This window comes from Oncorhynchus keta, chromosome 23, assembly GCF_023373465.1.
Source record: "Oncorhynchus keta strain PuntledgeMale-10-30-2019 chromosome 23, Oket_V2, whole genome shotgun sequence".
NCBI lineage: Eukaryota > Metazoa > Chordata > Actinopteri > Salmoniformes > Salmonidae > Oncorhynchus > Oncorhynchus keta.
In genome coordinates this window covers 28554568-28579035 of record NC_068443.1, presented here as the reverse complement: position 1 = coordinate 28579035, position 24468 = coordinate 28554568, and the positions used below count along the sequence as shown (strand labels likewise).

At 41.2% G+C, this 24468-nt stretch overlaps 1 protein-coding gene across 3 annotated transcripts in view; it reads left to right on the top strand.

Moving 5' to 3' along the window:
* Nucleotides 1–23617, top strand: part of LOC118402115 (E3 ubiquitin-protein ligase COP1-like) — a 31289-nt gene extending 7672 nt beyond the window's left edge. The window contains exons 9-20 of one of the 3 annotated variants that reach the window (XM_035800030.2): nucleotides 5760–5817; nucleotides 6111–6225; nucleotides 6526–6661; nucleotides 7376–7519; nucleotides 7726–7834; nucleotides 12194–12275; nucleotides 12433–12549; nucleotides 16987–17104; nucleotides 20847–20971; nucleotides 21266–21426; nucleotides 22277–22321; nucleotides 22654–23617. In XM_035800030.2, coding sequence (XP_035655923.1) covers nucleotides 5760–5817; nucleotides 6111–6225; nucleotides 6526–6661; nucleotides 7376–7519; nucleotides 7726–7834; nucleotides 12194–12275; nucleotides 12433–12549; nucleotides 16987–17104; nucleotides 20847–20971; nucleotides 21266–21426; nucleotides 22277–22321; nucleotides 22654–22671 — 1228 coding nt within the window. In that variant the 3' untranslated portion in view covers nucleotides 22672–23617. Of the gene's footprint in view, nucleotides 1–5756; nucleotides 5818–6110; nucleotides 6226–6525; nucleotides 6662–7375; nucleotides 7520–7725; nucleotides 7835–12193; nucleotides 12276–12432; nucleotides 12550–16986; nucleotides 17105–20846; nucleotides 20972–21265; nucleotides 21427–22276; nucleotides 22322–22653 lie in introns of all 3 variants that reach the window. The other 2 variants (XM_035800029.2, XM_035800028.2) reach the window with 2 other exon arrangements.
* Nucleotides 23618–24468: the final 851 nt, after the last annotated feature.

Here is a 24468-nt window from a genome sequence, read left to right as displayed (position 1 = left end):
AGGTCCTTTGCTGCTGTTCTGGCATTGATTTGCACTTTTGGCACCAAAGTACGTTCATCTCTAGGAGACAGAATGCGTCTCCTTCCTGAGCGGTATGAAGGCTGCGTGGTCCCATGGTGTTTATACTTGCATACTATTGTTTGTACAGATGAACATGGTACCTTCAGGCATTTGGGAATTGCTCCCAAGGATGAACCAGACTTGTAGACGTGTTAGTTTGAAGGTAGGCCTTGAAATACATCCACAGGTAAACCACCAATTGACTCTAATGATGTCAATTAGCCTATCAGAAGCTTCTAAAGCCATGACATCATTTAATGGAATTTTCCAAGCTGTTTAAAGGCACAGTCAACTTAGTGTATGTAAACTTCTGACCCACTGGAATTGTGATTTAGTGAATGTCTTTGAACAATTTTTGGAAAAGTGACTTGTATCATGCACAAAGTAGATGTCCTAACCGACTTGCCAAAACTATAGTTACTGTCATTTCTGGACTATTAAGCGCACCTGAATATAAGCCGTACCCACTGAATTTTAAAAAATGATGTGCAGCTTAATTATGTACAAAATGCATGTCTATAAGCCGCAGGTGCCTACCGGTACATTGAAACAAATTAACTTTACACAGCCTTTAAACGAAACACGACTTGTTACAAAAATTAATAGGCTTTTAAACGAAACACGGCTTGTAACAAACATTTTAAAAAATAGCAGTAAACAGTAGCCTACCAAGAAAGTCATTGGTCATTCCTCCTCCTGTGCAATGAAACCACTGAAGTCATCTCCTTCGGTGTCGGAGTTGAATAGCCTCAGAATTGCTTCATCCGATGTTGGATCGTTTTCATTGTCGCTCTCGGCACTTTCATCCGGAGGCAAATACCCCGCTGAGCTCATGCTGCCCTCTTCAACACGCAGCAGTCCAGCCTTTCAAAACCCCTTGATGATACTGGATTTTTTGACAATGCTCCATGCTGTCAGGATCCACTGGCAGACTTGACCATAAGTTGCTCTTCACATGCGGCCCGTTTTAGTGAAGGATTTCTCCCCACTTGTCATCCAAGCCTCCTGACAAAATGACTACCGTAATCAGAATGATGGGAAGTTTGAGCGCGCTCGATTTACGTCACATTATGTGACTGTTATTTGGCGGCATGAATCTTGTGAAAGCGGGAAAAATCCATAAATTAGCCGCGTCATTGTATAAGCCGCAAGGTTCAAAGCGTGGGAATAAAGTAACGACTTATAGTCCAGAAATTACGGTAATTAACAAGAAATTTGTGGAGTGGTTGAAAAACTAGTTTTAATGACTGAAACCTAAGTGTATGTAAACTTCCGACTTCAACTGTATATATTCATAGTACCGGTCAAAAGTATGGACACCTACTCATTCAAAGGTTTTCCTTTATTTTTACAGTTTTCTACATTGTAGAAAAATGGTGACTACATCAACTATGAAATTACACGTATAGAATCATATAGTAACCCGAAAAGTGTTCAATCAAAATGTATTTTTGATTTTAGATTCTTCAAAGTAGCCACCCTTTGACTTGATGACAGCTTTGCACACTCTTGGCATTCTCTCAACCAGCTTCACCTGGAATGCTTTTCCAACAGTCTTGAAGGAGTTCCCACATATGCTGAGCACTTGGCTTGTTCCTTCACTCTACGATCCAACTCATCCAAAACCATCTCAATTGGTTGAGGTCGGGTGATTGTGGAGGCCAGATCATCTGATGCAGCATTCCATCACTCTCCGTCTTGGTCAAATATCCCTTACACAGCCTGGTGGTGTGTTGGGTCATTGTCTTGTTGAAAAACAAATGATAGTCCCACTAGATGTAAACCAGATGGGATTGCATATCGCTGCAGAATGCTGTGGTAGCCATGCTGGTTAAGTGTGCTTTGAATTCTAAATAAATCATTATCACCAGCAAAACACCCCCACACCATTACACCTCCTCCATGCCTCACGGTGGGAATCACACATTGAGATTTTGGACCAAAAATGTCAAATTCAAACTCATCACACAAGGACAGATTTCCACCAGTTTAATGTCCATTGCTCTTGTTTCTTGGCCCAAGCATTGCTCGTGTTTCTTGGCCCAAGCATTGCTCGTGTTTCTTGGCCCAAGCATTGCTCGTGTTTCTTGGCCCAAGCATTGCTCGTGTTTCTTGGCCCAAGCATTGCTCGTGTTTCTTGGCCCAAGCATTGCTCGTGTTTCTTGGCCCAAGCATTGCTCGTGTTTCTTGGCCCAAGCTCCTCTTAGTAGTGTTTTCTTTGCAGCAATCTGACCATGATGGCCTTATTCATGCAGTCACCTCTGAACAGTTGATGTTTAGATGTCGGTTACTTGAACTTTGTGAAGCATTTATTTGGGCTGCAATTTCTGAGGCTGGTAACTCTAATGGACTTAATTCTCTGCAGGGTGGGTCTTTCTTTCATGAGAGCCAGTTTCATCATAGAGCTTGATGAGTTCTTTCAAATAAAAAATAGAATAAAACTTTGTCATATGCGCCGAATACTACAACGTGTAGACTTTACCATGAAATGCTTACTTACCTGCCCTTAACCTACAGTGCAGTTCAAGAAGAGTTATAAAATTATTTACCAGGTAGTCTAAAATAAAAGTAATAATACAACTAACACAATAAGAATAACAATAAATCAATATACAGGGGGCACAGGTACTTAATCAGTGTGCGGGGGTACAGGTTAGTTGAGGTAATTTGTACATGGAGGTGAAGCGACTATGCATAGATAATAAACACTGAGTAGCAGCAGTGTACAAAAGGGAAGGGGGGATCAATGTAAATTGTCAGGTGGCGATTTTATTAATTGTTCAGCAGTCTTATGGTGTGGGGTTAGAAGCTTTTGAGGAGCCTTTTTTGGTCCTAGAGTTGGCGCTCCGGTACCGCTTGCCGTGCTGTAGCAGAGAACAATCTACAACTTGGGTGACTGGAGTTTCTGACAACTTTATGGGCTTTCCTCTGACTCCGCCTATTATCAAGGTCCTGGATGGCAGGAAGCTTGGCCCCAGTGATGTACTGGGCTATTCGCACGCCGTAATGCAACCGGTCAGAATGCTCTCGATGGTGCAGCTGTAGAAACTTTAGAGGATCTGGGGACCCATGCCAAATCTTTTCAGTCGCCTGAGGGGGAACATTTGTTGTTGTACGCTCTTCACAACTGTCTTGGTATGTTTGGACCGTGATAGTTTGTTGGTGATGTGAACACCAAGGAACTTAACTCTCAACTGCAATTTGCGACTGCACTTGAAGAAACTTCCAAAGTTCAGATTGACTGACTTTATGTCTTAAAGTAATAATGGATTGTCATTTCTCTTTGCTGATTTGAGCTGTTTTTAACATAATATGGACTTGGTCTTTTACCAAATATAGCTTTCTTCTGTATACCACCCCTACTTTGTTACCACTGATTGGCTCAAATGCATTAACAAGGAAAGAAATTCCACAAATTAATTTTTAACAAGGTGAGGGGGGTCTATCCATACCTGTTAATTCCAGGTGACTACCACATGATGCTGGTTGAGAATGCCAAGAGTGTGCAAAGCTGTCTTCAAAGCAAAGGGTGGCTACTCTAAGGAATCTTAAGCTGTTTGCCACTGCTAGCGGCCTATACCTTTTGCACAGACACCAGCCGCTTTTCGCCTGGATAATACTTACCAGTATCGGACTGTTTTCTCCACTTTCTCCGCTTCCTGCCGTAAGCCATTACCCCTGATCATCAGAGCCAGCTAGCTGCCACTGAGCGGCCCAGCCCCGAAGCTAGCTTGGTGCCAGGCCCACCTCCCGGCATGTTAACATCAGAAGCCTCCTCCCTAAGTTTGTTTTACTCACTGCTTTAGCACAGTCCACCAACTCTGATGTCCTTGCCGTGTCTGAATTCTGGCTTAGGAAGGCCACCAACAATTCTGAGATTTCCATCCCCAACTACAACATTTTCCGTCAAGATAGAACTGCCAAAGGGGGAGGGGTTGCAATCTACTGCAGAGTGAGCCAGCAAAGTTCTATCATACTTTCCATGTCTATGCCCAAACAGTTTGAGCTTCTAATTTTAAAAATGAATCCCTCCAGAAATAAGTCTCTCACGGTTGCCACCTGTTATAGACCCCCCCCCCCCCTCAGCTCACAGCTGTGCCCTGGACACCATATGTGAATTGATTGCCCCCCATCTATCTTCAGAGTTCGTTCTGTTAGGTGACCTAACCTGGGATATGCTTAACACCCCGACCGTCCTACAATTTAAGCTAGATGCCCTCAATCTCACACACATTATCAAGGTACAACCCTAAATCCGTCGGTAGAGGTTGAATGGTCGTTCTTTAAAAGTATTTTCCACACCATCTTAAATAAGCATGCCCCTTTCAAAAAATGTAGAACTAAGAACACATATAGCCCTTGGTTTCACTCCAGACCTCCAGTAGCATCACTACTCTGGATGGTTCTGACTTAGATTATGTGGACAACTACAAATACCTAGGTGTCTGGCTAGACTGTAAACTCTCCTTCCAGACTCACATTAAACATCTCCATTCCAAAATTAAATCTAGAATCGTCTTCCAGTTTTGCAACAAAGCATCACTCACGCCGCCAAACATACCCGTGTAAAACTGACAATCCTCCGATCCTTGACTTCGGCGATGTCATTTACAAAATAGCCTCCAACACTCTACTCAGGAAACTGGTTGCAATCTATCACAGTGCCATATACCACCCACCACTGAGACCTGTATGCTCTCATCGCCAGACCCACTGGCTCCAGGATATCTGTTAGTCTTTGCTAGGTAAAGCTCTGCCAGTCGGGGCGGCAGGGTAGCCTAGTGGTTAGAGCGTTGGACTAGTAACCGGAAGGCTGCAAGTTCAAACTCCCGAGCTGACAAGGTACAAAATCTGTCTTTCTGCCCCTGAACAGGCAGTTAACCCACTGTTCCTAGGCCGTCATTGAAAATAAGAATTTGTTCTTAACTGACTTGCCTACTAAAATAAAGGTAAAAAAATAATATCTCAGCTCACTGGTCACGATAACACCCACCCGTAGCACACACTCCAGCAGGTATATCTCACTGGTCATCCCCAATGCCAACACGTCCTTTGGCGGCCTTTCCTTCCAATGACTGCTGCCAATGACTGGAACGAATTGCAAAAATTGCTTAAGTTGGAGACTTATATCTCCTGTACTAACTTTAAACATCAGCTAACCGATCGCTGCAGCTGTATACAGCCCATCTGTAAATAGCCCATCCAATCTACCGACCTCATTCCCATATTGTTTTTATTTACGTTTTGATCTTTTGCACACCAGTATTTCTACTTGCACATCATCTGCACATCTATCACTCCAGTGTTGATTTACTAAATTGTAATTACTTCGCTACTCTGGCCTATTTATTGCCTTACCTCCTCACGCCATTTGCACACACTGTATATTGTTTATTCCATGTGTAACTCTGTGTTGTTTGTGTTGCACTGCTTTGCTTTAACTTGGCCAGGTCGCAGTTGTAAATGAGAACTTGTTCTCAACTGGCCTACCTCGTGAAATAAAAAAATATCAAATACATTTTTTTTTTTGGTTACTACATGATTCCATATGTGTTATTTCATAGTTTTGATATCTTCACTATTATTCTACAATGTAGAAAATAGTCAAAATAAAGAAAAACCCTGGAATGAGTAGGTGTGCCAAGTTTTGACTGGTACTGTATATATCTTACGGTAACTAAGTCTTGTCTTTGCAGTAGTCTTATAGATTCTACAGAGTATGTGAGTCAACCTCCAGGTTTTGGTGGAACTTCACAGGTAAGTCTGACCCACTGTAATTTTCTTAGAGGCATAAGCTGCATCCCTATTCTCCACCCTTCTAGCCATCATGGATTTAAATGCATAGGATTGGTGTAAGCATTGGCTGGGGTGAGTTTTCACCATTGTTAAATCCATGCGACAAAGTGTGCAAGTTTACACTGGGAGAAGGGTGGTAAATTGGAACGCAGCCATAAAGATCCATTGATTTTGTTGTTTCAGGTTCACGATCTGCAAATGTATGTGTTTAGTGTCTCATGTTTGTCATTTTAAGTCTTCTATTTCACCGTCAGGGGAAGAGACAAACATGGTACAACAGCACTCTGGCTTCTCGGAGAAAGAGGCTCACAGCACACTTTGAAGATCTGGAGCAATGCTACTTCTCTGACCGGATGACCCGGATAACAGGTAACCTTTAGTTTTCAGTAGAATTTGGATTATACAGCGCTACTTAAGGGCTTTTCTGGAATGTCCATATGTGGGTGAAGTCATGTCCTTGTATTCCAAAAGAAGAAGGTTGACAGCATCTCCCACAAATGACCACAACAAGCCACAACCTTTAGTTGACTAAACTACATTATCTTGCAGAACATATTTTATGCTTGAGGTTCCTGCCAAGACATGAGGACAAATACCATAATAAACAACTTAAACATTATTAATTTTATAAGTGTGTTCTGGATTCAGTATTTGTTTGTCTTGTTTTAGATGACACCAGGAACGTAAATCAACTGGATGATTTCATGGAGTGTCTCTCAAAGTTCACACGCTTCAACTCTGTGCGGCCGTTAGCGACCCTGTCTTATGCTAGTGATCTCTACAACGGCTCCAGTATTGTGTCTAGGTAATGTCAACTGTCAAACACAACACCTTTTAATGGCTTAGCTTATTAGTTACTGTCATAGGGCCGGTTTCCCAGACCTTGACTAAGCCTAGTCCTGGAATAAATCAAATGTTATTTGTCACATGCGCTGAATTCAACAGGTAGACCTTAGTGAAATGCTTACTTACAAGCCCTAACCAAGAGGTAATATGTACATGTAGGTAAAGTTATTAAAATGACTATGCATAGATAATAACAGAGTAGCAGCAGGTTAGATTCTCCATTGAGCTTTCTTTTTCATCCAGGTCTAGGTTTAATTAAGGTCAGAGAAACCGGCCCATTGAGTCCACCAGCTTTCTGATTCTACTCGTTAGATTTAGCTCCATCCTAATGGTTAGTATCTACTTTGACCTGCGGAGGGTGCTCTTGTATCACAATACATCTTCTATTTGCCACTGGAGTGTAGCAGAAGGTACTGCAATGTCGGTTGCCGCCTCTATCTCTATGCAAAAATTGCAATCTAATGGGAGACATGGTGTTTTTCCCAGTAGGAGCCCCATTCCCTATATAGTGCAGGTCAAAAGTAGTGCACTGAACTATATTAGGGAATAGGCTACCATGCTTTACAAATCATTAAATATTGCTTCATTGCACCTACATTTACCATTGTGTTACTCGTTTGATGTGATCTCTTATTGGCTATTGAGCTTGATGTTTTGCGCTCTCTCTCTGCAGTATTGAATTTGACCGTGACGGCGATTACTTTGCCATCGCCGGCGTCACCAAGAAAATCAAGGTGTTTGAATATGGAACAGTGATCCAGGATGCTGTGGACATTCATTACCCTGTCAATGAAATGACGTGCAACTCCAAAATCAGGTGCCCTTTAACCCTGTTTTAACGTTGAGAATTACCAACTATGTATTATAATAGAAACTATACGCTTTTAACAATTTGGGGTTTTGTTTTAAAAGCTGGCATAGATTTCCGTATATGTTTTCTATATCTAGCGTAGTAATTAATCCTCCTAGAAACATGGAAGAACAGTTCTCGGCTCTTACATCCCCATGCATTTTGTGTTTCAGCTGTATCAGCTGGAGCAGCTACCACAAGAATCTGTTGGCTAGCAGCGACTACGAGGGAACAGTCATCCTGTGGGATGGTTTCACTGGCCAAAGGTCAAAGGTCTATCAGGTATGCACCAGGTGCCTCCTTTATAACCACATTTCTGTAGAGCTGTGGGCAGAATGTTTTGATATTTCGCAGTGACTTTTTCAAACTTAACTTGCATGCTGCCTATAGCGATTGCCTGTCCCCGCATCCTGCAAGATTGACTGTATATTAGAAAATGTTTAAAGTATTCTTCAGCCCACACTTCTATTCAAAGGATAATTGTTGTTCAATATTTTGTTTGTCAATAGATTATTGTGTTTCTATCAGACAGCCACACTGTAGCCTCCCCTTACTGTCAAGCATTTTAAATAAACTACCGGTCTATTTCCTGTATATGTTATATTTTTTTGCTGTAATTTATGCTGTATCTGGCAAAGGATTGTCCTTTTCTGAAAGAGACCATGATGGCAAGTTGTTGTGGACCTGTCAGCAGAACATTTGAATTCAACAATGTTGTCGAACATCTCATTCCAAAATCACCTGCATTAATATGGAGTGGGTCCCCCCTTTACTGTTATGACAGCCTCTTCTGGAAACGTTTTCTGCTAGTATGTGGAACATTGCTGCAGGGACTTGCTTACATTCAGCCATGAGCATTAGTGTGGTCGGGCACTAAATTTGGGCAATTAGGCCTGGCTCGCAGTCCGTTTTCCAATTCACCCCAAAGGAGTTCGATGTGTTTGAGGTCAGGGCTCTGTGCAGGCTAGTCAAGTTCTTCCACACCGATCTCAACAAACCATTTCTCTATGGACCTCGCTTTGTGCACGAGGGCAATGTAATGCAATGTCATGCTGAAAGGGTCTTCCCGAACCTGTTGCCACAAAGTTGGAAGCACAGGATCGTCTACAATGTCATTGTATGCTGTAGCGTTAAGTTTTCCCTTCACTGGAACTAAGGGGCCTTGCCCAAACCATGAAAAACAGACCCAGACCATTGTTCTTCCTCCACCAGACTTTACAGCTGGCACTATGCATTCGGGCAGGTAGCGTTCTCCTGGCATCCGCCAAACCCAGATTCATCTATCGGAATGCCAGATTGTGAGTGTGATTCATCACTCCAGAGAACACATTTCCACTGCTCCAGAGTCCAATGGTGGCGAGCTTTACACCACTCCAGCTGATGCTTGGCATTGGGCATGGTGATCTTAGGCCGGTGTGTGGCTGGGCGGCCATGGAAACCCATTTCTTGAAGCTCCCGACTAACATTGCTGATGTTGCTTCCAGAGGCAGTTTGGTTGTGTGAGCTTGTGTGTCCTACCACTTCGCTGTTGTTGCTCCTAGATGTTTCCACTTCACAATAACAGCACTTACAGTTGACCGGGGCAGCTCTTGCAGGGCAGAAATTTGACATTTTGGCATCCTATGACAGTACCACATTGAAAGTCACTGAGCCCTTCAGGAAGGCCATTCTACTGCCAATGTTCGTCTATGGAGATTGCATGGCTGTGTGCTCGATTTTATACACCTGTCGGCAACGGGTGTGGCTTTGAAGGGTTGTCCACGTACTTTTATTTATATATGCTGGACTGCCTACTAATTCTGAGACATTGTCTAGGCTTCTCAAAACAAATTGAAATTACTGTAGGCTACACACAGTAATAGTATCCATGCTATAAACCGCACTGCCTAGGGGATTACATACAGCAAAACTTAAATATATTGAACAAAAATATAAACACTACATGCAGAGTTAGTTTTTATAAGGAAATCCTTCAATTGGAATAAATGAATTTGGACCTAATCTATGGATTTCACATGAATGGGCAGGGACACAGCCATGGAGCCAGGCCCAGCCAGTCAGAATTCGTTTTTCCCCCAATAAAGTGCTTTATTACAGACAGAAATACTCCTAGGTTTCATCAGCTATTCAGGTGGCTGGTCTCAGACAATCCCGCTGGTGAAGAAGCTGGATGTGGAGGTCCTGAGCTGGCGTGGTTACACGTGGTCTGGGTTGTGAGGCCGGTTGGACATACTGCCAAATTCTCTAAAACAGCGTTAGACGATCTTGCTTCTGTTGCCTGTTTGAGTGTTTTAATAGCCTACTGGTTCTGTGCGCACCAAGCCTCATGCAATGACAAAATGTTGGAGAAAGCAATTTCAGAGATTCAGCTGTTTTTTAAATATTTGCTATGCTGTGAGAAAGGCATTCCAATTCATTTTCAGTTAGGACAGACTGGTATTACTTAAGTTTAGTGTTGTTTACACTGTTCCAAACAGGCAGAAAAATGATATTGTAGTCTTAACAGCACCTGTTTGTCACACATAATATACACGCAGCCCTCGCTCCTATACCCTCCTTTCCTTGATCTCATCTTGTTATTATGATCATTATAATAATTAGTGTTATCATTAGGTTTTATAAAGTAGCCTTGTATAACCATCAAGCTGTAGGCCTCAGAGCGCATCCTGTTTAGTCTTAATACCGTAACTTACTTAGGCCTATATTACAATACTTATATAGGCTACTGTATCTATCAATCAATATTTTATGCAATCAAGCAAAATTAGCTTAAACAATAAATACACCTCAATTCACAAATGCATGCAACAGTTTTTAGTGTGCTGTAATAAAGGTTTTATTACAGCCCAACTTAGTTTACACTGTTCCAAATAGTCCGAAAAAGTGATATTATATAACCGCAACTGTTTGGCACACACAATACTCACGCAATGTTTGCTCCTCCTATACCCTACTAGTTTCTTGATCTCCAGTAGTTTCCACAACTAAGTAAAATGTCTTCCACAGATTCCTGCTGAGCAACCAGTAAACATTTGCCAGTTTTGAGTTTCTTTTGCATGTCTTCCTCATCAATTTCGGAGAATAGGGGGGGGAAAATCCTAAACAAATAAGGTATTTCGATAACTGAACTTTTTAGTCAGAAACAATTCAACTAAATGTCTGAAATTGTTGCAGTTTCAGCACAGACCGCACAATAACACTTGCTGTAGTGCCTTTTCGCTGGCACTCACTGTCATTTTTAAAAAACACCGTTACCATCGGGCTCTTGAGTCATTTGTGTGCTTAAAGCATCAGACAAGCTCAGTGCTTGTAGTTGTCACACAATACCTGCAGGAATGTCCACCAGAGCTGTTGCCAGAGAATTGAATGTTAATTTACCAACATAGTTTTAGAGAATTTGGCAGTACATCCAACCGGCCTCACAACTGCAGACCACGTGTAACCACGCCAGCCCAGGAACTCTACATCCAGCTTCTTGAGCTGTGGGATTGTCTGAGGGGGTGCTGAAGCGTATTTCTGTATGTAATAGATCCCTTTGTGGGGAAAAACTTTGGCTCGGTCTGGCTTCCCAGTGGGTGGGCATATGCCCTCCCAGGCCCACACATGGCTGAGCCTTTGCCCAGTCATGTGAAATCTATAGATTGGGGCCTAATTCATTTATTTAAATTGACTGATTTCCTGTAACTCAGTCAAATCTTTGAAATTGTTGTGTTTTTATATTTTTGTTCAGGATAGATTCCTGTGTAATTATTTTTAATTCCAGAAATAACACACACACAGTTTTCGGTCTTCACTAACGGCAAATGGCTGCATCGTATTTTGTTTTTTTGATTTTTATTTAATTTAAACTTTTTATATTTAACTAGGCAAGTCTATTGAGAACACATTTCTTATTTACAATGATAGCCAAACCTGGTCGACGCTAGGCCAATTGTGCGCAACGTCCTATGGAACTCCCAATCACGGCCCGAATGTGATACAGCCTGGATTCGAACCAGGGACTGTAGTGACGCTCTGAAATGCAGTGCCTTAGACCGCTACGCCACTCGGAATCCCATGAATAAGGGTGTCATATTCCTCATTTGCACAAAATACTTAGCCCTAATTGCCTGCTTGCAATACAATACTTGAACCACTAGAAGATGTGCGTACGCATGGTCTAATCTTTGCGTGGAGGAAAGGACATTCTCCCGTCAAGTTTTTATAAATGTCAACTATTGTGGAAAAACTTGCACACACATTTTGGTGTCTATTGTGTACGTATGCATGTTTTATAAATGGTTCCCCTGCCGCACTCATTTCCCGAGGTTCCCCACATACCACTGCTCCAATACAATCGAACAGACCACAGCTGTGGATATTGTTGCTGCTAATGCCCCCTACTATACCCTGAAGCTTTTACCTTTTGTTTGGTTCTTTAGACACTACATTATATCCATTACTAAATGGAAATGTCCACTTTGCAGATGTATTGTATTAAATACATATTTCATGCACTCTGTCTTGAAAGTAAACCATTGCTAAAATATACAATGTTCTCTTGGGCTAGAGATTTTGAGGGGTTGAATGCTCTGTAGATTTGAAATCTCTTCTGTTATAGAAGTCAGTTATGTTTGTTTCACACCTGTGATGTTCCTTCAGGAGCATGAGAAAAGGTGTTGGAGTGTCGATTTCAACCTCATGGATCCCAAGCTTCTAGCCTCTGGTTCTGATGATGCCAAAGGTAATGTTGAAACAATGCAATTGTTTGTTTGCTCTTCTCCCTGTGTCCTAATAAACAAGATGCCTGCTGGATTTAAAGTGAACATAGTGCTAGTTTCAACATCTTTGGTGTTTTGTTATTGATCTAGGATTGCATCTGGTTTTTGTTTATCTTTCAGTGAAGTTATGGTCTACCAACCTTGACAATTCAGTCGCCAGCATCGAGGCCAAAGCAAATGTGTGCTGTGTAAAGTTCAGTCCAACGTCGCGGTATCATCTTGCTTTTGGTTGTGCAGGTAGGTTCATCTGTGACTCTACAATGCATTTGGAAATTATTCAGACCCCTTGACTATTTCCACATTTTGTTATAGCCTTATTCTATATGTACTGTCGGCGCCGTACTTCCGGCTCCGACAGAGATGGCTGCCTCGCTTCGCGTTCCTAGAAAACTATGCAGTTTTTTGTTTTTTTTACGTGTTATTTCTTACATTGGTACCCCAGGTCATCTTAGGTTTCATTACATACAGTCGAGAAGAACTACTGAACATAAGAGCAGCGTCAACTCACCATCAGTACGACCAAGACTATGACTTTCGCGAAGCGAATCCTGTGTTCTGCCTTTCACCCAGGACAACGGAATGGATCCCAGCCGGCGACCCCAAAAAACGACTTCGTAAAAGGGGAAAAAGAAGCGGTCTTCTGGTCAGACTCTGGAGACGGGCACATCGTGCACCACTCCCTAGCATTCTCCTCGCCAATGTCCAGTGTCTTGACAACAAGGTTGATGAAATCCGAGCAAGGGTAGCATTCCAGAGGGACATCAGAGAGCGATGGGTAACGATGCTTCGAGGGTGACTGTTGACGTGTGCAGAGCGTCCCTGGTTCGCGCCCAGGTCGGGGCGAGGCCTACCTGAAACATTTGACCCAAGTTAAAAAATGTATAGGAAATGACACTCAATTTGTTTTTGGTAGATGTACATTTCTGACCCAATGGGAATGTGATGATAGAAATAAAAGCTGAAATATATAATTCTCTCTACTATTATTCTGCCATTTAACATTCTTAAAATAAGGTGGTGATCCTAACTGACCTTTTAGACAAGGCCATTTTTTACTAGGATTAAATGTCAGGCATTTGAGTTTAAATGTATTTGGCTAAGGTGTATGTTAACTTCAGACTTCAACTGTTCTGAAAGGCCCCAGAGTCTACCATACCACTAAGCAAGGGGCACCACCAAGCAAGTGGCACTATGAAGACCAAGGGACTCTCCACACAGGTCAGGGTTGGATTATAAAAAATCTAACTTTGAACATCCCATGGAGCACCATTTTAAATCTGTTATTAAAAAATGGACAGAATTTGGCACCCTAACAAACCTGCCAAGAGAGGGCCGCCCACCAAAACTCACGGACTAGGCAAGGAGGCCATTAATCAGAGCGGAAAACAAAGAGACCAAAGATAACCCTGACGGAGCTGCATAGCTCCACAGCGGAGATTGGAGTATCTGTCCATAGGACCGCTTTAAGCTGTACACTCCACAGAGCTGGGCTTTACTGGAAGAATGGCCAGAAAAAAGCCATAGCTTAAATAAAAAAAAATAAGCAAACACGTTTGGTGTTCGCCAAAAGGCATCTGGGAGACTCCCTAAACATATAGATGAAGGTACTCTGGTTAGATGAGACTAAAATGTAGTTTTTTTGGCCATCAAGGAAAGCGCTATGTCTGGTGCAAACCCAACACCTCATCACCCCGAGAACGCCATCCCCACAGTGATACATGGAGGTGGCAGCATCATGCTGAGGGTATGTTTTTCATCAACGGGGACTGGGAAACTGGTCAGAATTGAAGGAATGATGGATAGTGCTAAATACAGGGAAATTCTTGAGGAAACCTGTTTCAGTCTTCAAGAGATTTGAGACTGGGTCGGAGGTTCACCTTCCAGCAGGACAATGACCCTAAGCATACTGCTAAAGCAACACACGAGTGGATTAAGGGGAGACGTTGAAATGTCCTGGAATGATTTAGTCCAAGCCCTGACCTCAATCCAATTGAGAATCTGGTATAATTTATAGATTGCTGTACACCATCGGAACCCATCCAACTTGAAGGAGCTGGAACAGTTTTGCCTTGAAGAATGCGCAAAAATCCAGACATACCCCAAGAGACTTGCAGCTGTAAATGCTGCATAAGGTGACTCTACAAAGTATTGACTTTGGGGGGTTGTGAATAGTTATGCACTCTCAAGTTCTGTTTTTTTGTCTTATTTCTTGTTTTAAACAATAAAAAATATTTTGCATCTTCAAAGTGGTAGGCATGTTGTGTTAATCAAATTATACAAACTCCCCAAAAATATATTATAATTCCAGGTTGTAAGGCATCAAAATAAGAAAAAATGCCAAGGTGGTGAATACTTTCGCAAGCCACTATTGTCTAAAATCAGAGAACACACAAAAACAACACATGCATAAACATTAGAATACTATGTCATCATCACTACACACACTGGCCTGTAAAGTGTCTCTTGGGGATGTTTCTGTGACCCCAAACTGATGCAGTGTCTTAATCTTCAAGCCAAAGTTTTAATCTGTTTTGCAAGCACATGGTTCTCTGTCTGTGACTCTTTGCTGGCCAATCTAAAATGACTTACGTTTAAATAATTAAGGCTTGGAAAGGATGTGCCTTAACAGACAAATCTTCTATGAAGATATTCCGTAAGAGAGCCTTAACGGACACTATCTGGCCCTTTTTCTAATTTTTCAGGATTTCCCATTTATTATAGTGGAGATCTTGATGAAGGAAGTGGCTAACAAGTTTGCGCATTAGTCTTCTCTAGCTGTTATTGAGTGATGTTCTCTGACCTCTCTTAGTAGTTTTCTTCTGAACCTCTCTGCCTTCCATGATGACAATTACCTGCTTCCTCTTGGCCATCATCTCAAGTCTTTTCAGTCTTTTCTTTAGGTTGACCAGCAGCTTCTTTTCTGTGTAACGCAGCTTTGACCTCAATTTTGATAGTGTTTTCTTTCTGCTGTTCCTCTTTTTGGGTGATTCCTTTGGGGTAGATGTCTTCATTGGTCCTGGTGTCTGTAGAGATGTCTCTCTTCTTTTATGAGTTGAGGTGAAAATGGCTGTTCTCTTGGGGAGGCTGTGTCTTCTTGAAGATTTTGAATAACTTAATTTGCTTCTTGGACATGTTGAAGTGTATCATCTTCCTGGCTTGATGATGTCATGTCCAATACAGCTTTTAGCTGTTTCTTTCTTCTGTAATACCTTTTTGAGTTTTCCTGCTACTGTTTTCTGTTTTCTTCTTTTCATGTTGCTTCTTTGTCAGATCTAGAGTTTTCTTGATTTTACTATTTTGATTTCGTTTTTGATATCTGGAACTGGAAAGGTAGCATGAAATGAGCATGTCTCAAACATGAGAATCTTACTGTTATGGACACGTCATCCTATAGTAGAGTCTGAATGGCTTACAGACTGTGTGTGTGTGTGTGCATCCTACAGTAGGGAATGAATGCTTACAGACGGTTTGTCTGTTTGTACACATCCTATAGTAGGGACTGAATAGCAGACTGTGTATGGACATCCTATAGTACAAACTAAATGGCTTACTGTGTGTGTGTGGTGGATGTGTGACTTCCCATAGACACTGTATGAGGGCATAGGCTCCTAACCTCTCTCTCTCTCCTTCCTTTGGTACTCTTCCACCAGTTCTGGGTTGGTGTAAACGTTTTCTCTGGATTTTGCTAAAGCTTTCTTTTTGTCCCTTGCTTGACTGTCTGCAATTAAACAGGACATAAAGCAAAATATCAACCATTAGTAAATAATATTTAAATTAATAGTTATTTATATATATTTAAAAAATATAATCTATGATTAAATGCTCATTACCGAAACAGAATTTCTCTCTACCGGAAATGGCCTTAAATTGCATCGGTAAGTGAGAATGTTGCGGAGGATGAGAACTTGAAGCATGTTTTGCTAACAATAGAAAAGACATGATGACTAAGCAAACGTTTACTCAATGTACATAATTAGACATTAATGAAGTATATTTTCATAGAAAATGTTAAATAATGTTTTTCTAAACGTGGAAACCTACCGTTATCTGTAATGATAATTATGTTGTGTATGCAGTCTGACGAGGATCTTTTTAAACTTTTAACTGGAGAAATATAAAGAGATCTGCTTACCTGGTAGCCATCTTGAAGGTACTGACAAATGTTTTGCTTCATTCAAAATCACACTATTTAAAATTATCTGTGTAAACAGTCCTTCAAAATGTTGTGGAGGATGAGAACATCAGTCATAGACACTTCATTTTTCCACAATTTTTTTCCATTTATTATTATACATGAATATTCAGTTCATATTTTCTGTCATTTGAAAACATCTAGAACATCCATTTTTTTCAGAATAGTTTCATTTGACTCTGTTTTAAATTACAACATAACATACATTCAGACGGCTGGACGGTTGCAGTAATGAGAATTTTAGCAGAAAATGCAATAAAATATAAAAATAATTAATTACTATATTGAAATCACTCTTTGTGCAAGGTAGAGAACACTATCTTATGATATTTTGTTATATTACCAAATTACATGTTTTAAATTTAAAATCATTACTGCCATGGTATTTTAATGGTTTAATGAGAATGACCTGAATGCGCTGCTACTTCTTCCAAACCCCTCCCCCAAATTACAACTGTGTCCTTTTCTGTGTTTTCTCCTAGACCACTGTGTCCACTACTACGACCTCCGCAACACTAAACAGCCTATCATGGTGTTCAAAGGCCACAGGAAAGCTGTGTCCTACGCTAAGTTTGTCAACGGAGAGGAAATTGTATCTGCGTAAGTCACCTCAATCAAATTAAGTTTGGGTTATCACGGTTTGACATTTTGAATGACTATATGTTCTCCAAATTAATACAGAATTTGCCTTTTAGGTCACTGATCTTAATTCTTTAGAGCCTAAATGTATGGGTGGCACTAAACTGACGACATATGGAATTGTTTAAAGATGGTCATACTATGGACCATAGAAACGCATTGAAAAACACATTCATGAATGGCAAAAAGGACAAAAAAATAAATCATGAGAAACAAGGATTTGAATAGTGTGTCGTACATCTAGGATGTGTGGTATGTATGTACACTGCTCAAAAAAATAAAGGGAACACTTAAACAACACAATGTAACTCCAAGTCAATCACACTTCTGTGAAATCAAACTGTCCACTTAGGAAGCAACACTGATTGACAATACATTTCACATGCTGTTGTGCAAATGGAATATACAACAGGTGGAAATTATAGGCAATTAGCAAGACACCTCCAATAAAGGAGTGGTTCTGCAGGTGGTGACCACAGACCACTTCTCGGTTCCTATGTTTCCTGGCTGATGTTTTGGTCACTTTTGAATGCTGGCGGTGCTTTCTCTCTAGTGGTAGCATGAGACGGAGTCTACAAATCACACAAGTGGCTCAGGTAGTGCAGCTCATCCAGGATGGCACATCAATGCGAGCTGTGGCAAGAAGACTTACTGTGTCTGTCAGCGTAGTGTCCAGAGCATGGATGCGCTACTAGGAGACAGGCCAGTACATCAGGAGACGCGGAGGAGGCCGTAGGAGGGCAACAACCCAGCATCAGGACCGCTACCTCCGCCTTTGTGCAAGGAGGAGCAGGAGGAGCACTGCCAGAGCCCTGCAAAATGACCCCCAGCAGGCCACAAATGTGCATGTGTCTGCTCAAACGGTCAGAAACAGACTCCATGAGGGTGGTATGAGGGCCCGACGTCCACAGGTGGGGGTTGTGCTTACAGCCCAACACCATGCAGGACATTTGGCATTTGCCAGAGAACACAAAGATTGGCAAATTCGCCACTGGCGCCCTGTGCTCTTCACAGATGAAAGCAGGTTTACACTGAGCACGTGACAGACGTGACAGTCTGGAGACGCCGTGGAGAACGTTCTGCTGCCTGCAACATCCTCCAGCATGACTGGTTTGGCGGTGGGTCAGTCATGGTGTGGGGTGGCATTTCATTGGGGGGCCGCACAGCCCTCCATGTGCTCGCCAGAGGTAGCCTGACTGCCATTAGGTACCGAGATGAGATCCTCAGACCCCTTGTGAGATCATATGCTGGTGCGGTTGGCCCTGGGTTCCTCCTAATGCAAGACAATGCTAGACCTCATGGGGCTGGAGTGTGTCAGCAGTTCCTGCAAGAGGAAGGCATTGATGCTATGGACTGGCCGCCCGTTCCCCAGACCTGAATCCAATTGAGCACATCTGGGACATCATGTCTCGCTCCATCCACCAACGCCACGTTGCACCACAGACTGTCCAGGAGTTGGCGGGTGCTTTAGTCCATGTCTGGGAGGAGATCCGCCGCCACATCAGGAGCATGCCCAGGTGTTGTAAGGAGGTCATACAGGCACGAGGAGGCCACACACACTACTGAGCCTCATTTTGACTTGTTTTAAAGAATTACATCAAAGTTGTATCCGCCTGTAGTGTGGTTTTCCACTTTAATTTTGAGTGTGACTCCAAATCCAGACCTCCATGGGTTGATACATTTGATTTCCATTGATCATTTTTGTGATTTTGTTGTCAGCACATTCAACTATGTAAAGAAAAAAGTAATTAATAAGAATATTTCATTCATTCACATCTAGGATGTGGTATTTTAGTATTCCCATTATTTTTTTGAGCAGTGTATAGATAGATAGATGGATATAGTACCAGTCAAAAGTTTAGACAAACCTATTCATTACACGATTGATCTTTTCACTATTTTCTACATTGTATAATAATACTAAAGACATCAAAACTACGAAATAAAATGGAATCATGTAGTAACCCAAAAAGTGTTAAACAAATCAAAATATATTTCATATTTTAGATTCTTCAAAGTAGCCACCCTTTGCCTTGATGACAGCTTTGCACACTCTTGGCGTTCTCTCAACCAGCTTCATGAAGTACTCACCTGGAATGCATTTCAAGGAGCAGGTGTGCCTTGTTAATATGTGCAATTTCTTTCCGCTAGTGGCCAATCAGTTATGTTGTGACATGGTAGGGGTGGAACACAGAAGATAGCATTATTTGGTTAATAAAAAAAACAGGTCTATATTATGGCAAGAACAGCTGAAATAAGAAAAGAGAAATGACAGTCCATCATTACTTTAAGACATGTAGGTCAGTCAGCCTGGAAAATGTCAAGAACTTTGAAAGTTTCTTCAAGTGCCGTCACAAAAACCATCAAGCGCTATGATGAAACTGGCTCTCATTAGAATCGCCACAGGAAAGGAAGATCTAGAGTTACCTCTGCTGCAGAAAATTAGTTACTTACCAGCCTCCGAAATTGCAGCCCAAATAAATGCTTCAGTGTTCAAGTAACAGACACATCTCAACATCAACTGTTCAGATGAGACTCTGGGAATCAGGCTTTCATGGTTGAATTGCTGCCTAAAAAGCACTGCTAAAACACACATTTGAGATTTTTGGTTCCAACCGCCGTGTCTTTGAGACTCAGAGTAGGTGAACGGATGATCTCCGCACATGTGTGCTTTCCACCGTGAAGCATGTAGGAGGCGGTGTGGGGGTGCTCTGCTGGTGACACTGTCTGTGATTTATTTAGAATTCAAGGCACACTTAACCAGCATGGATACCACAGCATTCTGCAGCGAAATGCCATCCGCTTAGTGGGACTATTATTTGTTTTTCAACAGGACAATGACCCAAAACAAAGGGCTATTTGACCAAGAAAGAGAGTGATGGTGCTGCATCAGATGACCTGTTCTCCACAATCACACGACCTCAATCCAGTTGCGATGGTTTTGGATGAGTTGGACCGCAGAGTGAAGGAAAAGCAGCCAACAAGTACTCAGCAAATGTGGGAACTCCTTCAAGACTGTTGCAAAAGCATTCCTCATGAAACTGGTTGAGAGAATGCCAAGAGTGTGCAAAGCTGTCAAGGCAAAGGGTGGCTACTTTTGAACAATCTAAAATATATTTTGATTTGTTTAACCCTTTTTTTTTTTGCTTACAACATGGTTCCATGTGTTTTTTTCACGGTTTTGATGTCTTCACTATTATTCTACAATGTAGAAAATGGCAAAATAAAGAAAAATCCTTGAATGAGTAGGTGTCCAGACTTTTGACTGGTGCTGTTTTTCGAGGTTTACAATTTTTTTTTTTAAGAAAAAGTTTTAACACATTTTTTTTTAAATGTAGGCACAACTACCTTCATACTTCCATTCTTTTTTAAAAATTTGTTACAGGTTCCTTTCATGGTAATCACATAACATTTGTTTGGGGGGGTTGTAGAGCAAAATATAGAACACCATAGTGTTTGTGAGAGGCTCATCTTCTTTCCATAGTTTGTTGGCCAAGCCGTTCGGGCGCTACAGACAAATCTGCAAGAAAAACGAATTTAGGGATGTCTCATGGTCTAACATACATGCTCTCACCTTTCACCGCAGATGTGGAAGGGCGACATCAGAGGATGCAGTGCGTTGATATGCAGCCGATGCAAGAAAAACATATCTTTAGCTGAAGTGCATGTTCTGCTGACATATTTCCTCTTCTATACCACACAGCTCAACAGATAGCCAGCTGAAACTGTGGAATGTAAACAAGCCCCACTGCTTGCGCTCATTCAAGGGCCACATCAATGAGAAGAACTTTGTTGGCCTTGCCTCCAATGGAGACTATGTTGCGTGTGGTAAGTGGGACCGGACCATGTTGACAGCTGCATGCTGTGTGGTGCTGGAAATGTCCAGTGCCACACATTTGAAAATGCTTTTACTCAGATTGACACAATCAGATTGACATTCATATGTGGCTGAAGAATTCATGCTGTTTGGAGACTAAATGACCAATTATGCAGTTGTTTAACAATTCCTTTTGGGTGCTTTTAAATGTAGTGTACTTTTATTGGATGAGTACTAAAAGAACTGATGGCTTGCCAGATTTTGGAGTTCAATCACTGACAAAAATGTGATTATTTTCTGTGCAGGAAGTGAGAACAACTCTCTGTATCTATACTACAAAGGCCTGTCCAAGACACTGCTGACATTTAAGTTTGACACTGTGAAGAGTGTGCTGGATAAAGACAAGAAGGAAGATGACACCAATGAGTTTGTCAGCGCTGTATGCTGGAGAGCTATGCCTGACGGGGTAAGAGTGTGTTTGTCAGACCAGTGGAGATTCGTATGTCTGATATCCAGTGTATATGTCTGCTTTACGGTTAAGCCTTTTGAATCGGCTGCAAACAAAATATTTACTGACAACAAATGCCTGTCTTGTGACCTTAATGATGCTCCCAGTATAGGGAGTATAAGAAGCTAGTGTATTCCTCTAGGCAGACTGACACCACTGACCAGTGGAGCATGTTATTACTCTCTCACACAAGGACACGTAACTGCCACAAGAATGGCTCATTACACAAACAGTTTGGTCTAAGATAATGGTCACTATCTCAAACACATCAAACCACCTACAATTTCCAAGGTTGGTAAATACAAGAACACAGGGTAGAACTACCTGGCAACACAGTCACACACCATGGTGTGTCACTACTTAAATTACCCCCTTGTCACTGTTTAAATGACCCCCCCACCCCCCGATGAAGTCTATGGGCCAAAATGCATCGGTTTCAACAATAAGTAATAATTTTTATGAAGGCCACTGCATATTTTCCAAGAGTTACTGAATTTCCTCTCCTGTTCAGTTTGCTCCTCAATTCATGCCCCTTGGTTGTAGAGCGAGGTATCAACATTGTTCCTTTCTCTTTTCACTGAATTTCCTTTAGCAGCATAGCTCAGTTTTCTACCGGTTTTGCACCATATGAAGTTGATAACCTGATGACATTGTTTGAATATTATAGATACATTTATATACACTCTTTGTGGCCACATTGTTATTTAGTAAAAGCATAATTAGGGAAATAGAATAATGTTGGTGTCAATCAACCACAGGTACTAATTTAACAGTTTCATGGTTTGTGTTTTTCTGACCTCTCTTATAGGACTCCAATGTGTTGATTGCTGCAAACAGTCAAGGAACAATCAAGGTTTGCTTTTTGATTGTATTTCTCTACTTATGTACTTAGCATTTACACAGTCTTTCTCTTGTTGGGAACTCACAATGACCATCTTTTTGCAGGCTATGTCAATTGGGGTCTATGTAGGGTTTTCAGCCTGGATAAAATGTAGACTACAAAGGCTGCCCAATTCCGATATTTTCTTACCACTAATTGGTCTTTTGACCAATCAGTTCTTTTTCAGAGCTGATCTGATTGGTCATAAGATCAATTAGAGAAAAAAAATATCAGAATTGGGATGCCTGTGTAAATGCAGCCATGGTGTTTCCTTCCTGCTCACATGTATTTTTCTCTCATCATAGGTACTTGAACTTGTTTGAAGGTCCATCAGATCTTCTTATCAAAGCCTCTGGAAACTACTGCTCCATTTCATGGCCAGTCTGAGTCCGGGGATTGGAGCATAGTGGCTTGGTTGAATGGAAATTTCGTCATTCAGGATCTGAGGAACTGACCAGGTTGGAAAAATGAACTAAACCGAAGTCCTTTGATTTTAATGAGCAAGAATACTTTGGAATAGACTTTGAGCGGATCATACACTAGTATAGTGGATGTATATAATTCAGTGACATTGAGGGCCTTTCTGCACAAAAGTGGAAGATGAATCTTTTGAAATCCTCTTTTTGAATAGTTATTGACCAATAGAACATTTTAACATGATTTGAGGTTGAATTGAAATGTGTTATTTTTAATAAGAAGTTGTACAAATGTATTTCAATAGAGGTACATCCAGCAAGAAGCTACATTTTAAAGGCCAAAGCACAAGTCAAAATAAAAATAAAATGCAAAATGACTCATCTTTGTATGAATGCTTTTTGAGCCCATTGTGTCATCTTCAATAGTCTTTGTTTTACCCCTATGTTTGGCCTATGTGTTTGATGATTCAAGGAATGGCAACACCTTTAAACTGGTCTTGTTTTCGTTCTGCAATGAAGTTTTCAATGGTGTGGCTTTGCATTAAGAATGTTGTTAGGTGTTGACCATGTTTGAAAACTCAACAGAAGAATCAGTGACTGAGACATTTCACTCATGCTACAGTATATTTATCTTATGTCACATTAAACTAAACATCTATTCGATAATACAAATCCTGTCTCAAATACTTTCATTTTGTATTAAGTCATGATGCATGTTGCAACCAGTACACCAACACATGAAATCAATTGGATTTGCTAGACAGCCAAGACTTACAGTACTTGCCTATTATCTGATAAATGGCCAAGAGATGTTTTTTTTATTTGTATATATTAATAAATTATTTGCAGAGAATTTTGTCTTTGCATTGAGTTATTCTTGGTTTTAAAAACGAGCAACGTAACACTGAAATTGAGTAGTGTAATGCCAAATTATAGAAAGGTTCTGACTTTGAAGTGATCTGTGATTTTGATTACTTTGATACTGTATCTTCCCAGTTTGTACAGGACTGCCTCCTTGAACAGTCAATTTCCATTAATTATTTATAGGACGGTTTTCCTTGTTACCCCTTGAGTTCCTAAGTATTATTTTCTATAATTAGACATAATGGTATCTGAAATATATTCAGAAAATCCTCTCCTTTTTCAGTTTTGGCTTACGTTGACTATTACACAATTATTGTCATTTGTACGTGTTTAATTGTACCCCTCAATTCCCATGACTTGTAACTGAAATAAATAAATTAACTGAATTAACAGCTTCTTTCTTTTGCTGGTATACATGTCAGCAATCGTCAGAAGTTAGAAGCTGGTGAGAATTTTTTGTTTTACTCCAGCACACCACTTCTAGCTTAATTTTCTCCCCCATGCAGTACCATGGTAACAGACATCCTCTTCTCTTACTGCAACCCTTTGGAGTGGATCCTGTGCCTGAGGACGCTACTCAGAAGCCCTTCATGTAGCAGCTCCTCTCTGTGGGTTAGCTTGCAGTGTCCCACTCGTAGTCAGCCTGAGAGCATCATTATAGTCCAGCTGAGGGAGAGAAAATAGGACCCAACTGTCAATCACATCAGGAGGTACTTCACTCTGTCTCTCTTTATCTCGGTCTGTCTCGCACTCTGTCTCTCGCTCTCCCATACAAACAGTCTATTCTAAAGTTGGTGGAGCCTGGGCATTGGAGTTTGTGTTTGATTAATTTCTGACGTA